This window comes from Mytilus trossulus, chromosome 14, assembly GCF_036588685.1.
Source record: "Mytilus trossulus isolate FHL-02 chromosome 14, PNRI_Mtr1.1.1.hap1, whole genome shotgun sequence".
Taxonomy (NCBI): domain Eukaryota; kingdom Metazoa; phylum Mollusca; class Bivalvia; order Mytilida; family Mytilidae; genus Mytilus; species Mytilus trossulus.
Genome location: NC_086386.1, coordinates 45,873,582 through 45,890,362, shown reverse-complemented (window position 1 = coordinate 45,890,362; position 16,781 = coordinate 45,873,582). Strand labels below are relative to the sequence as shown.

At 32.6% G+C, this 16,781-nt stretch overlaps 1 protein-coding gene across 1 annotated transcript; it reads right to left on the bottom strand.

Moving 5' to 3' along the window:
* Nucleotides 1-1,136: 1,136 nt before the first annotated feature.
* LOC134697154 (F-box only protein 8-like) lies at nucleotides 1,137-9,245 on the bottom strand. The gene is made up of 6 exons (XM_063559223.1): nucleotides 9,076-9,245; nucleotides 6,923-7,185; nucleotides 5,581-5,707; nucleotides 4,386-4,504; nucleotides 3,468-3,652; nucleotides 1,137-2,389 (listed from the first exon to the last, which is right to left on the bottom strand). The coding sequence occupies exons 2-6, from the start codon at nucleotides 7,147-7,149 to the stop codon at nucleotides 2,190-2,192; spliced, it is 858 nt and encodes a 285-aa protein (XP_063415293.1). The 5' UTR covers nucleotides 7,150-7,185; nucleotides 9,076-9,245; the 3' UTR covers nucleotides 1,137-2,189.
* Nucleotides 9,246-16,781: the final 7,536 nt, after the last annotated feature.

Here is a 16,781-nt window from a genome sequence, read left to right as displayed (position 1 = left end):
CTTTAATTTAGACCAATTTTAAAACTGGACCAAAAATTAAGAATCTACATACACAGTTAGATTTGGCATATCAAAGAACCCCAATTATTCAATTTTTGATGAAATCAAACAATGTTTAATTTTGGACCTCGATTTGGGCCAACTTGAAAACTGGGCCAATAATCAAAAATCTAAGTCCATTTTTAGATTCAGCATATCAAAGAACCCCAAGGTTTCAATTTTTGTTACAATCAAACTTAGTTTAATTTTGGACCCTTTGGACCTTCATGTAGACCAATTTGAAAACGGGACCAAAAATTAAGAATCTACTTACACAGTTAGATTCGGCATATTAAAGAACCCCAATTATTCAATTTTGATGAAATCAAACAAAGTTTAATTTTGGACCCTTTGGGCCCCTTTTTCCTTAACTGTTGGGACCAAAACTCCCAAAATCAATACCAACCTTCCTTTCATAGTCATAAACCTTGTGTTTAAATTTCATAGATTTCTATTTACTTATACTAACGCTATGGTGCGAAAACCAAGAAAAATGCTTATTTGGGTCCCTTTTTGGCCCCTAATTCCTAAACTGTTGGGACCGAAACTCCCAAAATCAATACCAACCTTCCTTTTGTGGTCATAAACATTGTGTTTAAATTTCATTGATTTCTATTTACTTTAACTTAAGTTATTGTGCGAAAACCAAGAATAATGCTTATTTGGGCCCTTTTTTGGCCCCTAATTCCTAAACTGTTGAAACCAAAACTCCCAAAATCAATCCCAACCTTTCTTTTGTGGTCAATAACCTTGTGTCAAAATTTCATAGATTTCTATTAACTTAAACTAAAGTTATAGTGCGAAAACCAAGAAAATGCTTATTTGGGCCCTTTTTGGCCCCTAATTCCTAAAATGTTGGGACCAAAACTCCCAAAATCAATACCAGCCTTCCTTTTATGGTCATAAACCTTGTGTTAAAATTTCATAGATTTCTATTCACTTTTACTAAAGTTAGAGTGCGAAAACTAAAAGTATTCGGACGACGACGACGACGACGACGACGACGACGACGACGACGACGACGACGACGACGACGACGCCAACGTGATAGCAATATACGACGAAAATTTTTTCAAAATTTGCGGTCGTATAAAAATGTACCTTAACAACAATGCAGGCTTCTTTGAAGTCATATTGTGAGCTTAAATTAACAGTGACCCCATTCATTTATTTTATTTTTCTATTAAGTATATGATAACGTTCACTTATAGAAAAAAATAGGGAAATCCTATATTTAAGAAAAATCAATTTATTCCTGCGAGCCCACTTAATAACACTTTAATAAAGCAAGATTTACCAAAATAAATAAATCATCAAAATCTGACTATTTGACAAAAAGTTTTTGGGGGAAATGATTGGACAAAGATTTTAACTAAATCTTTGTATTAACTAAATCTTTGTATTGCAAGAAAATAAAAAAAAGTTTGTGAAAATTTGGAAAAAAGCTATAAGTTCATTTTAACAACCTTGAAGCAAAATATTTACTGGCCTTCTACTGGATAACACTTTAATAGTCATGGGACAATATTTTTTATTGAAACTATCAACAAATGTATTCAATCATTTTGTTTAGAAATATTTTTTTGGTTTAAAAATATTTTTTTTTGTTTAAAAATATTTTTTTTAACAAGGGTTCAAATTTTAATATCAGCTATCTAAAAAATTTAGAAAAATGTTGCTTTAAGGTGGTACCAAACACTTTCACTAAAATTAATTTGGCTCGTTAAATTTTCATAAAATTTTGTCAAAGTACTTACTTCGATCCTTGTACAAAAATATAAAAGTTTCAAAATTTTTAAACCAACCGTTTTGTCAGAAAAATAACACTGGTTATATTGCAGTTTGACAAACACCAGTTTTGATCATTGAGAAGCTTGATATCCTTTTTACAACACAACGTAATTAAAACGTTAAGCTGACTTTACAGAGTTATCTCCCTGTAGTGTTAGGTACCACCTTAAACAATTTATTTGCAGTACAATATTGATTGGAGCATCATGAAAGTTTAGTGTTTAGGTTCTTTCTATTCAATTTGAAAAAAAAGGAATTTCAAACTTCAAATTGGTGGCTTCATTATCTACTAGTCTAGTAAAAAGTAACAAAATATTTATGTCCAGTTAAATAACAAAAATATCTCTAAGAACCACTTTTTAATCGGTATCCTCTCTTGCCACATGTCCTATTAGGTATATGTTGTCATAGAGATGACCTGCAAAATCTTCATCTACACCAAGTGCTGCTCTCTTTGTATTTTTGATAAATTCTCTTTTTGACATTTTGTTCTTTACAGCTGGACTGGTTAGGTCCACAGATAACATGATCAGTGAAAAACACAACACAAACACAGTATCTGAAAAAATAACGAATTTCAATTTATTATTATAACTAGTTTGTTTAATTGTTCAAACCTTCTTGCCAATTTTTTTTATTAAGGTATAGAATGGTACGGTAATTTTTTTATTAACACTATAATTACTTTATATTTACACCCTTTCACTTAAGCAATGGAAGATATTAATAATAGAGCTTGTTTTAAGACACTAAAGGGATATTCACAAACTCATGAGTTGATAAATAATTTATAGAGCCATGGTAAAAATGAAAAAAGACGAAACGACACATATAATAGTACACAATACACAACCTAGAAAACTAAAGACTAAGTAAGACAAACATCAAATGTTTCTTGCGCCAATTTGGTTTTGTCATTTAAATTGTTTTACTTTTCTCCTTTCTGAATCTTTCACAGCTGACTATGCGGTATTGGCTTTGCTCATTGTTGAAGGCCATATGGTGACATATAGTTGTTAGTTTGAGTGTTTTTTTGGTATCTTGTGCAGGGTTGTCTAATTCGCAATCATATCACATTTACTTTTTTTTATATTATATGTCATGTTCTTATTTGAGAAAACAGGGCCACATGTGGAGCAGGATCTGCTTACTCTTGCAGAGCACCTGCGATCACCTATTCTTTTGGTGGGGTTCGTTTTGCTTAGTTTTTAGTTTTCTATGTTGTGTCTTGTGCACTATTGTTTTTCTTTTTAGCTGAGGCGTTGTCAGTTTATTTATGATTTATGAGTTTGAATGGACTTGGGTATATTTCACTCCTATGAACAAATACAATAGTCTGGCAGCTGTATCATGTGACTAATGTAATTGGTGAGCCTAAATGGTTGTTGGATTTTATCTCATCAACATTTTTCAAAGATAAGTAATAAGTCATTCTCAGTTGACCCATATTTATAACAATGAAGTGTTTCAGCTAACAATGATAACTCATTTGAAACTTTTCTTAATGCTTTTACAAAAAGGTCTTTTAAAAGATTAAAACCTTTTTGGACCACACAAATTTCCCTTGATCTAACATATGAGGCAAACCTTCCCTTTGTATAAAATATTATCCAATTTAGAATAATATGTAATTTTACCTTTAGATAGTCCTAAGTTAGGATTACATAAACAAAATCTTTCAGAAAATTTCTCCATCATTTCTGTAAGTAGACCACCTCTCTGTTCTGGTGCAGAAATTGTACCAAATAAATTCCTCAAAGCATTGGGTAGAAACTGCATCTCGAAGTTCTGTAGATGTACTAACTTATCTAATACATCTCGCCTGTAATGAGAAGTATTTATTTTTAAAGAAAGATTAAGTTGGTGACCTATAGTTGTTAATGTCTGTGTCATTTTGGTCTTTTGTGGATAGTTGTCTCATTGGCAATCATACCACATCTTCTTTTTTATAAGTAACTTCTTCTGACAGCCTGTTTTGACTAAATTATAAATGGTCCTTGATACAATGTATGGCAATAAAACTACTCATTCCCCTTTTATATATGTTTCTTGAAAGGTCATGGTATAAATTTCACGTGTGTTTCTTTAAAATAATGTTGAAATTAAATAGCATGTGAGAGAAAATCGAACCTCTGCCTCAAACTCCATTAAAAGTAAATAGGCTTACATTAGAATCTATGTTCAAAAATAAATTTATGTCCTGAATATGCATGAAATATTTGCCACTAGACATTCAACAATCAATCTATAAAGTTTCAAAGCAAATACAGTTAACTCCCTTTCCTTTTCCCTTCAACTTTGTAAATGTGTGTCTGGCATAGAAAATTTTATCCTGGCAGTGGCGGATCCAGAACTTTTCCCAAGGGGGACACTCTGACTGGCCTCAGGGGGGCCTGCTCCAGTCATACTTCAGTGATTCCCTATATAATCAACCAAATTTTTTCAACTAAAAGGGGGGGCGGGCCCCCTTGTATCTGCCTATGCCTGGTGTCTATGGAAAGTTCTTGGTAATCTACCTAAATAGCAAAATAAATCCAAAAAAAGTTTTACCTTACCTTTGATTTAGATATTCTCTTTTCTTACTAGGTTTAATCTTTTTAGTCAAATGTAAGAATTTTGCTATTTCCATTGGACTGTTTTCTACTAAACCCTGTCTAAACAAATACTCTTCTCCCTACAAATAAAGGTTCAGAATAGAATAGATAGTTGTTAATTTCTTTTGTCATTTTGGTCTCTTGTGGAGATTTGTCTCATTGGCACATCTTCTTTTTTTATATTTTATTAATCTTTAATTCTAACATGACGTCCTGCAAACGCTTTGAGTACACACCCGTGGTAAAATATGAATATATTTAGTTGGCTGTTCCGATCGTACTCCCACGTCATATGTTTTTTATTGAATGAAATACCCGACGTCATAGAATGATGATGTTACAATTTAAGCATTTTACGGGAAAATACACGCTTTTGATACTGAAAATCATCACAACAAGGAAACGTAAACAAACAATGCTAAAATGTGGTATAAGCCCATTTTTTTTTATATTCAAAGAAGACATATCAGTAAGTTATCATTAAAATTCATCCAAATCTATCTAAATAAGTTTTGTGAATAGTTTGAGCATGTGACTTATTCTGTTTGCTCCGTTCTTTTACGCCAATCTAAAAGTGCGTTAATTTATGGGAACGGCAAATAATGGCCTCCACCTAGAGCGTTTCGATCCAAAAATATTGCCGTATTTGTCCTATCAGAATCGAAATAATTCATGGGGGCTTGAATATATCTAGATTTTACCACAGGTTGTCCCTTTATGCCGATATTTTACCCCTCACTATCGCTCAGGGTAAAATATTTGTCATAAAGGGCCAACCCGTGGTAAAATGTATATATTCAAGCCCCCATGAATTATTTCTTAAATCTTTTAAAGCAGACATGATACATAGTACTACAATTTCAGGATTTTGAGATAGCGTTTTTTGCACATTGATTTGATTTTTTTTTTATTACAAGACATTATTTTCACTCCAACTTGTGTAATTTTTTATTTTGAGAAATCGCATATATTTTTTATTGTATCTCAAAATTTATACATGAATCTTGAAACATAAGATAGAATGTGTTATTTTGCGTAAACTCATTTTGGTGTTTGTACATCAGAAAACTACAGAAAGTCACAGCCTCACAGGCAATAAATATCAACACCAATAACACATATCTTTTTTTTTTACTCAATTCCAACATTATCTTACCTCAAAAGCATCACCATTAAAAGTTAATGAGGCTTCATCAAGGATCATGTAAAGATTTTTGAAGGAGACTTTTTGATTCTGTATGCGTTTGTAAATACTAACATAGCCCCAGGAGTCTTTACATAGTCTGAAAATATAATTGAAACATTATACCTTATTATAGATATAGGAAGATGTGGTGTGAGTGCCAATGAGACAACTCTCCATCCATGTAACAAATTATAAAAGTAAACCATTATAGGTCAATGTATGGCCTTCAACACGGAGCTTTGGCTCACATCGAACAAAAAGCTATAAAGGACCCCAAAATAACTAGTCTCAAACCATTCAAACGGTGAAAACCAATGGTCTAATCTATATTAAAAAACGAGAAACTAGAAACTAAATTACATAAACCATCAACAACTACTGCACATCAGATTCCTGACTTAGGACAGGTGCAAACATTAGCAGCGGGATTAAACGTTTTAATGGTACCAAACCTTCTCCCTTTTTCTGAAACAATAGAATAACATCACAACATAGAAAACTACACGATAAAATATCAATTGGAAGGTTTAACTCAATCAAAAAACGAAAATTAACACACTATGAATGAATATGAACAGCATGTTATGATCAGTCCATAACTTTATTCAGAGATTACCTGCAATTACAAATAAAGTTACGTTACGTTACACATGCTAATATTTTATAAGTATAAATAGCTGAACTGAATGATAATTGATAGTGCAAACATACACATTTACTATTTTTTGTAAAGAAAGAGACTCAATACATGTGTATTTTGTAAGGCATTTTCCCTGTTAGTCATTTTAACTTTTTTTTCTTCAAAACTGAAAATGAAACCATTTTTACATTCATTATCAATAATAATTTTCAAGAATGAATATTACTTGTAGATTTTTGTACCATACTTTTCAAAGATTCAAGTAAAAATTTATTTCAGGAAATAATAAACCAAGCAAAAAATACTTCATTAAATCTTGCAACACAATACTATACTGCTATAGTGGTGGATCTAGGGGGAGGGTTCCGGGGTTGGAACCCCCCTTTTTTTTGACGATCAATGCATTTGAATTGGGACATATTGTTGGAACCCCCCTTTTGTCCCGGGTTGGGAACCCCCTTTTTAAAATGGCTGGATCTGCTCATGTGCTCTATGTACAAAATGTATATCAACGATATCGTGAAAGGAGAAATACATTTATTTTCGGAAGAGGATTTAAGCTGGTAAGGGGAAGTGATATGCTTGTTTACAATTAGACTCACTATGGTGCGTACAGAACTGAATTTTGAATTGATAATTTAGTTAAGTATTATTCAAATACATGTATCTCACCCCATCCACAATAGCTCATCATTAGCTAAGTTATCCCAAACACAGGCAGCAAGGCATAGATCTGTGGCGTTGAGATGTGACAAAACAGCTAGGCCTAACTCAGGTGGGAGGTTCTGTAAATCTTGAAACTTAGTCACTGCATTGTTTTGTTTGGTATTTTTATCTAAGTTTTTTTCTAAGTTCTTCTCAATGTTATTTGTATTTATTTTCCACAAAGCTTGGCCCATATTTTACATGGTATTGCAATACCAAAATGTCATCAACTGCAATTCAAAACAAAAGGCAAATAAGATGTAATACATTGTATTTAGATTATTTATAATACAAACAATGTGCCATGATTCATGATGTTTATGATTGGTTGAGAGGGCTTCCTATAGTGGCTCTTGATAACAAAATGTATTTACTTTTCGATAGATGCCATTGACAGAACTACTTTTTGTAACCAGATAATGGCAACCTTAAAAATATCTATTTTCACTTAAAGTTCATTGTCAAATAGAATAATAACACAAATCATTTAGTCGAAAAGTAAGATATCTTTCAAGTTTAACTTTTATCAGATAGCAAATTTCATGGACTACTTTCTTTTTATATATGAGTGTATTCATGCACCAGGTCAATTAAAAAACATAAATATACAAATTACAGTTACACACCATTATTCCGACAGCCCATTAGTCCGACAGCCCATTAGTCCGACAGCCCATTGGTCAGACAACCTATTCAGGAGCGTAGCTAGAAATAAACGATGTGCAAGCAACTACCGCCAAGTGGAGTTTTGCGAAAAAAAATTGGGACCCTTTAATGCAGAAAAAATGTTTTTTTCGGTTTTCGGTCACAGGAGGAGCTATATGTAGATAGGACTTATAAAAAATTATGAATGTAAAACTAATAATAAATCTTCTGTATACATAAACAACACATATTTGTGATACAGAATTTACTCAAAATTATCCAAAATCTGCTCTTCGGGTTTAGGCAGAAACAAACTTCTAAATTACTTTCACTATTCACACTGAAATCCCGATGAATATGCAGTAAGGCTAGTAACTGCATGTCGTTGTTCATTGTTGATCGTACATTTGTTTTCAACATACATAGTACACTGAAAGATCTCCATGGTAGCACTCGTGAGATGTTATAAACCAGCGTATGTGTCCGGCATAGAGCGACCTCCCAATTGAATTTGTCAAAATTACATGCCAGGTCAGTTTCGTATGTCTCAGATAATGTTGAGATTTGTTCGTTTGTTATATTTCTTACAACACGATGAAGCAGATACAGCGCAAAGAAGTGATTTTCTGTTAATACTACACGCGACTCCACTCTCCAGTTCCCTTATCATATGGTCTATGAACGCAAAAAATAATGAGACTTTCCAATACTGTTCATGCTGTTTTGGCGTGTTTGCAGGCTGTGCTTGGCTCTGATAGTCTGTTGACCACATTGCCTCGGCATATATATTCAACGATATGGAAGGGTTCTGATTATTCTAATGCCGATTGGTACATCTCATTCCAAACTGATGACCCATACACTGTCAAATGTGCTCCAAAATGTCTTAGACTGAGTATTACAAATTCAAATCTTGTAAAAGATACAAGTTACAGTCCGATTTTGTCATTCAATAAACCATGAAACCAAATTTCAGAAATACTTGTATATTAAAATCGTTCATGAAAAAGATGCAACGAAAATATCATTCAGGGGACGGACGGACAGACAAACTGACGAATGGACATACAAACTGACGGACGAACAGATGAACAGACAGAGGTAAAACTTCCCACAAAGCGGCGGTATAATGATTGGGTCAACATTAAGACATTACAATACCAATATGATATAGTTATCTTTATTCTTGTTGTAATTTCATAGGATTGTAAAAGTGTTAACGGTGCATACATTTTTAGAATAAAGCGCTTCCACACTTTATACAAAATGTTCTTCGGACAACGCTTTTACCTGTTTACAACCTAATGAATTAACAAAAAGAAGCATTTAATTCTTAAATGAAACTTATTTCTTTACTGGCCTGTTGCTGGTACTTCTGGATTGTAACTTCAAAAGGTATGAGCGGATCATGATGGTTAGTATTTAAAAAGGGGCCCCTGTCACCGGTATTGATAGTGACACACAAATTCACTTACCTATTTAGCTAGAAAGTAAATTTTCCGTGGTGTGTGTTAAACTCATTTTTCATAAATGAGATTATGTGGTGGCATTATTCGGTATAGAGGGACATGTTGGTTTATAAAACCTGTCAAAAATGACGTGGAAGTGACCGAGTTTGTTATTGTATTCAGCAGTGAATGGAATGTTTTAAATAATAATAATATCAATCAGCATTGAATTATGTTTAATTTCACAGATATCATGATATTAAATATAACTTATATGAACCTTAAAAACCTGTCTTGCTTCTTATTTTTAAAAGATTTAGAAAGCGAGAAAAAAAATGTGTAAAGACATCTCGGACCTGTGCACTCTCGCCCCATGTAAACTTCAAAGTTTTACATGTCGTATGACCTTGTATCACTATGTAATAATTCAATCTAAAAAATGTTCCTTATTTCTAATGCATCTTTTATAAATGTATATGATTTTTGCATTTAATTATATTTGATCATATATCCTTACTAATAGAGTTATCTCTCTTTAAATGGCTTATTTGAAAATAATTGATTATAAAACACAAAATTTGATACTTGCTTCAATATTTTGAGCTATACATTAAATCACCAAGTTTTCTTTAAATGAATCAAAAGTCTAATTAACCCATTATTTGCAAATTTGTCTCCAAATTTGCAGATTTGGCAATTCACTAGACCGATTTTGTACTTGGATTGTACAAGCTATCTTATGGCAGTATACAATGATTCTACCTTAACCGACCGTGCAAGGGCTGTATAGCCAGTCAAGGTCGTTAAAAACTTCCATTTGTTGTTCTACCTTAACAGTCACGTCTCAGTCATTACATGGACGGACGTGCTGGGCCAGCTCTCCTTTACCCGCTATCTTCGATGAGGGTTTACAGTTAGATGTTCAACGACTTACTACTTTAGATGACAGAAACCAATCCAAGCCGTACAGATAAACATTGTAGAGGCGTACCCGCGTTAACATGCACTCCAAAACCATTGTATCATGGGGAGTGTTATGCCGATTAACGTCCGAGGGCTGTATCCTAGGTGTTGGGTGATACGACCTTCATTTCACTGCCTAACGGCTTTGGTCCTGATAACGCTTCCTGTCATCTATAATACTACGTCCAAGATCATCTACCAGTACTCCATCATCGAGGTTAGCGGGCTGCCAAGCTGATTAAACTGGCCCTGAAAGCAGCCGTTGTGAAGTAAAGAAAACAACAAAATAGTCAAAAAAAAAAAACAGCTCACCAAAACCAAGATGGCGGCCTCCATTTGGCCTCCTTTGCTACCTTTTTCTGACCCACGGCACAAAATATTCAAACGCTCACCAATCGCCTTCGGGTACCGAGCCGACCGTGCGAGGGCTGAAAAGCCAGTCAAGGTCGTTAAACACTTCCATATATATATATATATGTATTCTACCTTAATTATATATATCTTGTGGACCGATCGTGCGAGGGCTGAAAAGCCAGTCAAGGTCGCTAAACACTTCCATATATATACCTTGTGGAATTTAAAGTTTTGAAACTGAAAAATAATTATGATGTGGATCATATACAACTTTATAATATAAATTATAAGATTTATATTAGTAAGTTTGCCTTATATATATCTGTATATTTCAGACATATTTCATTCCATAAATAAATTACCTGCCATAGCACTTTAGAACTGAAACATATCTTTTACTAAATTCAAGAGTGTAAAAAAATCATGAAATGGCAACTCATGCCATTGCAAGACATGTGCTATATATAATGATGTATTTTTTGTATTGTGTCATTCACAAATGAACATTTTTCGTTCCGTGTAAGTTTTTTGTTTGAATGTCTTTTATATCGAGTAAAGCCATTTCAATTGCTATTTTATAGTGTGTCTTATGATGTTTTAATGATACACTACTAGCTTTTTTGCATAAGGGTGAAGGTTAATTGGTACCTGTTGAAATGTATGCATCTTACCTAAGTCAGGGGCCGGTTGTTTAGTTGTCGTTTTTTTACGTGGTTCATAAATAAAGGCAACGGAAGTATACCGCTGTTCAAAACGCATTAATCCGTGGACAAAAAACAAAATGGGGGTAACAATTAAACTAAAACTAAGGGAAACGCATTAAATATAGGAGGAGAACAACGACATGACACTAAAATGTAACACACACAGAAACGGACCGAGCATCAAACAAAATCCCACGAGAATAACAAATATAACATTAAAACCAAATACATGAATTTGGGATAAACAAGTACCGCTACACGTGTTATCGCATTGTGGATTTACACTAAAAAATAAGAGAAAACAAACGACGCAACGTTAAAATGAAACACACACAGAAACGAACTATAATAAGTGTTTGTTCCAGCTGCTAAACAATCACGTAATAAATGCTCTGTACAAATTGACGTTAACGTGAAAAATCCCATTAAAACAGTAGACAGTTATTTAATTAAAAAGAATGAATATGTTATATTCGTATATCTCATTTTGAAATTCAAATATAATTCATGATATACGCATTTTTAGAATAAAAAAAATAAACCCCAAGTACTCTCAAAAAGGTTTGAGTTCATACCAGCAGACAATGTATCCAATAATGTAGTGATGATGTTACATAACACATAATTCGCCGTTTCAGAATCTAATGCATCCTGGGTAATATTTTCAAAAGCGTACACCAAAGCGTTTTGATTGGTTTAAAACGTTATAAACAATGAAAATTTAACCAATGACGTAACGTTATTTTCACTTTGGGGTACGAACAATGAAATTACCCATGATGCTTTAGATTCTGAAACGGCCAATTACTACAAGGAAGTTTTCCAAAACGAAATGGCCAGTTCAAAATTCAGTTCCGTACGCTCCATAGAGTGTCAAATTGTAATCACGCATATCACTGCCTCTTCTGAAAATTTGAAAGTCCGGACTATCTACTTTTTATCTGAATTACACAAACAATCATTTAAATTTCGTTTCATCTCCGCATCTACATCTTAAAGAAAGTGTTCTACTATTAATCTGTCAGCCTGAGTGCTTATGGCTACCTCCCTGACTACATTTTCTTGCACATAACTTGTTACGTGTATTACTTTTATAATTAAGTTTATAAAAAAATGGTAATAATTATTTTTAAAGTGTTAAAAAATCTTCAGAGGTTGTAGATATTATACGTTTATCTGCAGAAAATCGTTTAAAAAGTTTTTCTGTAACGAAAAAGGAATGTATGTTACATGTATGTACACTTACTGGAAATGTGGAAATATGATTTATACATATGTTTCAGCAATAAAATGTATCGCCAGGTAGGAGGCATTCCTATTGGCACTAATTGCACCCCTTAAATATCAGATTTATTCCAGTATTGCTACGAGCCAAAGTTTTTGGCCGAACTAAGTTTAGACACGTCATTGTTAGATTTGGTTGACACTTTCAACAATACCTACCGGTATCTTAATAATATTTTTCGTAAAATGATCCAGAGTTTTCTACATATACTACCATGCAAAATTTAGACAAGGAAATTATCTTGAATAAATCTAACATAAACAGCAGTAGTTGTCTTTTTCTATATTTAGACGTTTCAATTTCTGAAGGCAAACTGAAATTTTCGACAAAAGAGACAATTTTTCATTCATTATTGATATTTTTTATTCTTTTTTAAAGATGACGATGTTTCTAGTCTCCATCATACGGTCTTTATATATACTTATATATTCGTTATGCCTGTGTGTGTAGTGGTGTTATAGATTTTAACGAAAGTTATTAATGCATCACTGGTAAGTTATTTAAGTCAGGGATTTCGTAATCATTAACTACTTTGAACATTTACCAAATTATTTCATAGATATAAATATTTGATTAATAAATTAAGCTGTATCCTTGTACATGTAGAAAACTTATAAAATTGATATTTCACATTCTAAATTTTACATTGATATTGTACTAAAATATTGAAAATTAATATGTGATCCGTGTTAACTCGTTTAAAAACCTTTAAGCAATCTTATTATTAATCTTGTCCTAAGATCTTTGAATATTATTTACAATGGCACTTACGTCGATCTTGGCATTAGTAAATTAAAACAAACCTAAATCTGGATTTTTTCTAATGCATTGTTTTGGATGCATGAATACACATCCACATGTATTTTCTATTTAGAAATTGATTTAAATGGATAGATATATAACATGATGCATATTTATAAGACGGTTAAATCCAAACTCTCATACTGACTGTCGATACTTTTATTTTTACAGTGCACAAGTAATGTCTTCGTTGACTGTTTATATGGTGGTAAAACATTAAGTCCCTGGGATGTGTTATATTTTTTGTTTTTAGTCTCTTATACATGTTTTTTTTATCAATGATTGTTTTTGTCTTTTAACTTTCTTTCTGTAACTTACTGTGTGTACTCTCAAATCGTATTTTCGTTGGTTTGACATGTAGACACAATTTACATTTCTGTAATACTATGTTTATTTATTTTGTATTATATTTCGTCTATTTTTTGTTTAAACGTTTAAACCCGCTGCATGCGTTTACAACTGTTGTTAGTCGATCAGGGGACTGTTTTTCAGTGGTTGTTGTTTAAATTTTCTGGTGTTTGACGTTTCTTGTTTTTACATGAAAAAGACCGTTGGGTTTTCTGTTTGACACTTTTCTTTTTTGCTTGCTTTCATTGTGAGCTAAAGTTCCGTTTTGACAGTCGTACTCTGTAATTGTTTCCATTCATACATTGTGAATTGAATGGAGAGTTCTCTCATTTGCACTTATACAGCTTCTTATTATTCATATTAGTAGTATATATAATTTTAAAGCCAGTTAGGAATACAAAGGATGACAAAAGAGTCCAAAATAGCTGCCAATATGGAATTCCCCTAAGACTAAATATAGGTGATGAATCTGATTCGGAATTCAGTAGTACACTTCGTCTTCTTTCATCCAATGGAGAGAGCGAACCTTCTGCATATATTAAGATAGATGCACACTGTGTAATCTCATTTACAACAAAGCAGTCGAAAACCCAACACTCTGTTATATCGAGGTGATATTTTTTTTAATTTTTCTTTTAAACAGATCATTGATCACCAATGCCTCATTTACGGTAAAACGTTAACCACGAAGAAAGACATTCAAAGATCAAATGTATCTCAATGCTCTTCAACTTATTACTTCATTTGGCTTTTTATATCTTTCTTAGATTCGAGCGTCACTGATGAGTCTTTTGTAGACGAAACGCGCGTCTGGCGTATTTATAAAAAAATTAGTCCTGGTATCTAAATTCTAAATACGTCAACAAATATTTTCGTGCTTCAAATGCAAAAAACGGTTGTATGTGCATGGTAACGTGTAAATGCTGCAAATTATTCTTCGAGACCAAGAGTGAGTTCGTTTGACTTTCACGTCACATCTGGCCATTTGGGAATATTAGATCAGTGTACGTTTTGCGAGAAAAAATACAAATATATATATAGATGCAAGATCAAACAAAACATCTACTGGCAAGTTAAATAATTTGATTTCAATTTTTCAGTAAAGCACTTAGCATAGTATATCGGGTTAAATGAATGTATTAAACTACATATAAGGGACTAAGATGTAAATCTATTTCATTGGACTGAAATATCCTGCTTTTATCAGTTCGGAAGATCAGACTAACTTATTAAAACGAAATCAATTGTGTATTTTAACGATATTCGAGGGATAAAATTGATTGCACAATACTAGTATTTATATAAAAGCAATTCTAATATGACGTCCTTATTACGCTTTGTTAACAAAGCCGTGTTCTAATGAGCACAACAAATATGTTTGACACATGCGCACGGAAAATTTATATTAATGTTATTTCCATCGTTATCCTTTTAAATATTTACAATTAAGCAGCTAACATAAACTTTCAACATATATTTTTATCAAACAACATATATTTACCCTGCTCGTAGTTTTTAAACTTATCAAATATGAAATGTAAAATGCACACTCTTCGGGAAGGAAACGGGAACAGCCAAACATTCTTACGGTATTTTCGTACGCTTCGACCTATAAATATATTGGATTTGTCATGTTAGAATCGAAATAATTCCTTCATGTCATGCTCTATGCTCATTTTAACATGGGTAGGCATTATATTTGACCACATTTTACACCTCGCTAACGTACAGTGTAAAATATCGACAAATATAATGCCTACCCATGTTAAAATGAGCATAGAGCATGACATGAAGGAATTATTTCTTAACTAGATTTTATTTAAACTTCATGCGGAGCTGGTTTTGTTACTTTGTAATATTAAAAAACAACAGAAGAAAACTATGTTTCAATATCTTGCACTGTTAATGAGTTTTTATGACGATAAGTACTAACAAACGAACGTGTCTGTCATCCGGGAGTGTATTGGATACGGGTTGTGTAGAGGGTCAGGTGGATCCTAATTTCAGTGTCTGTATACACATGCCGTTTTGTTTTGATGCTGCGCTTGTAAAAGGCTGCAGAGAATTTGCAGTTAACCTGAAATTAAATGTTTTGACGTTACGCGCGATGTTCGTACATGTAAGCGTAACATAACGTCGCCAATATTTCGTAACGTTTTAACCAAAACTTCGGCTGAAACGTTGTTTTTAAGCCAGTGCGACATTCTTGTAAGACTCCGCAAAATCGACGGTGCTTTTTAACTACTATATATATTTAAGAATTTTAGAAAATTAAAAAAAATAACATTTTAAAAGATCATAATTTTTTACAATTATAAGAGCTCTGATAAGCGAACAAATGACGTACATTTGAGTTGAGTTCGTTTTTACGTCAAAAAATGGCGGTGCGACAACCTTGTAAGCCTTTGAAAAATCGCTCATAAATTGCCATATATCATTTATCAGGATATTTGTCTTTAAATTCATAGAATTAAGCAAATTAACATTGATTTTGTAAAAACAAATACTAACATTTTTTTTCATTTTAGATAAATGTTTTTTTAATTCTCAAATCTGGAATCCCATTTTTTTCCCCCGTGGGACAGATTTGCCCTTGGAGTTTGGAACACTTTTTTTTCTATGACGTTATTATATCGTCATAAAAAATGCATGAAAGACTGAAGGAACCCTTCTGTTAAATAATGGAAAAAAACGTTTTTCAAAATATTAAACAGTTTAGTCGAAAATCATAGTTTAGTGGTTACAATAAATGAAATATGTTACGCGGGACAGCCGAAACATGGCCGTTTTTGTTAAAACGAAGCTTGTCGCATGCAGCATAAAAAGACAGTTTCAACAATTATTTTTTCGTTTTTATTTCAAAAAACATTATTTTTTAAAATACGTACAATAGCTATGAATATGATTTCACAAAATCATATTTTTTGGACTTGCTTCTTGCCAACCACACCGATTTTCATATGAGGTACGAACATCGCGCGTAACGTCTTTATCTTTAAAAAGAGAGATCACTCTGTAATTTTTTTCATACAAAATTAATCTCATTTGACAAATTAACATTTCAGATTGAGAAAACACGATATTCCGAACCTTTCATTTTTTTTGGTTTTCATTTTTTAAAATTAAGCCTTTTAATATAACCACAACTTATAATCCCTTTAATAGCGTTACAAATAAGTCCCTTGAATACCATTACAAATAAGTCCCTTCAATACCATTTAAAATAGAGTTAATCTCATTTCGACATCTTAAACGTTCCACCTTAAAAAAAGATATTT

What these genes read in the sequence shown, in the direction of transcription:
- LOC134697154 (XM_063559223.1), bottom strand. Translation starts at nt 7,149, where the DNA reads ATGGGCCAAGCTTTGTGGAAAATAAATACAAATAACATTGAGAAGAAC. An exon ending in TTAATGGTGATGCTTTTGAG is followed by an intron (nt 4,505 to 5,580) that starts GTAAGATAATGT and finishes CTTTATTTGTAG; the next exon opens with GGAGAAGAGTATTTGTTTAG. An exon ending in TAACTTAGGACTATCTAAAG is followed by an intron (nt 2,390 to 3,467) that starts GTAAAATTACAT and finishes TTATTTTTTCAG; the next exon opens with ATACTGTGTTTGTGTTGTGT.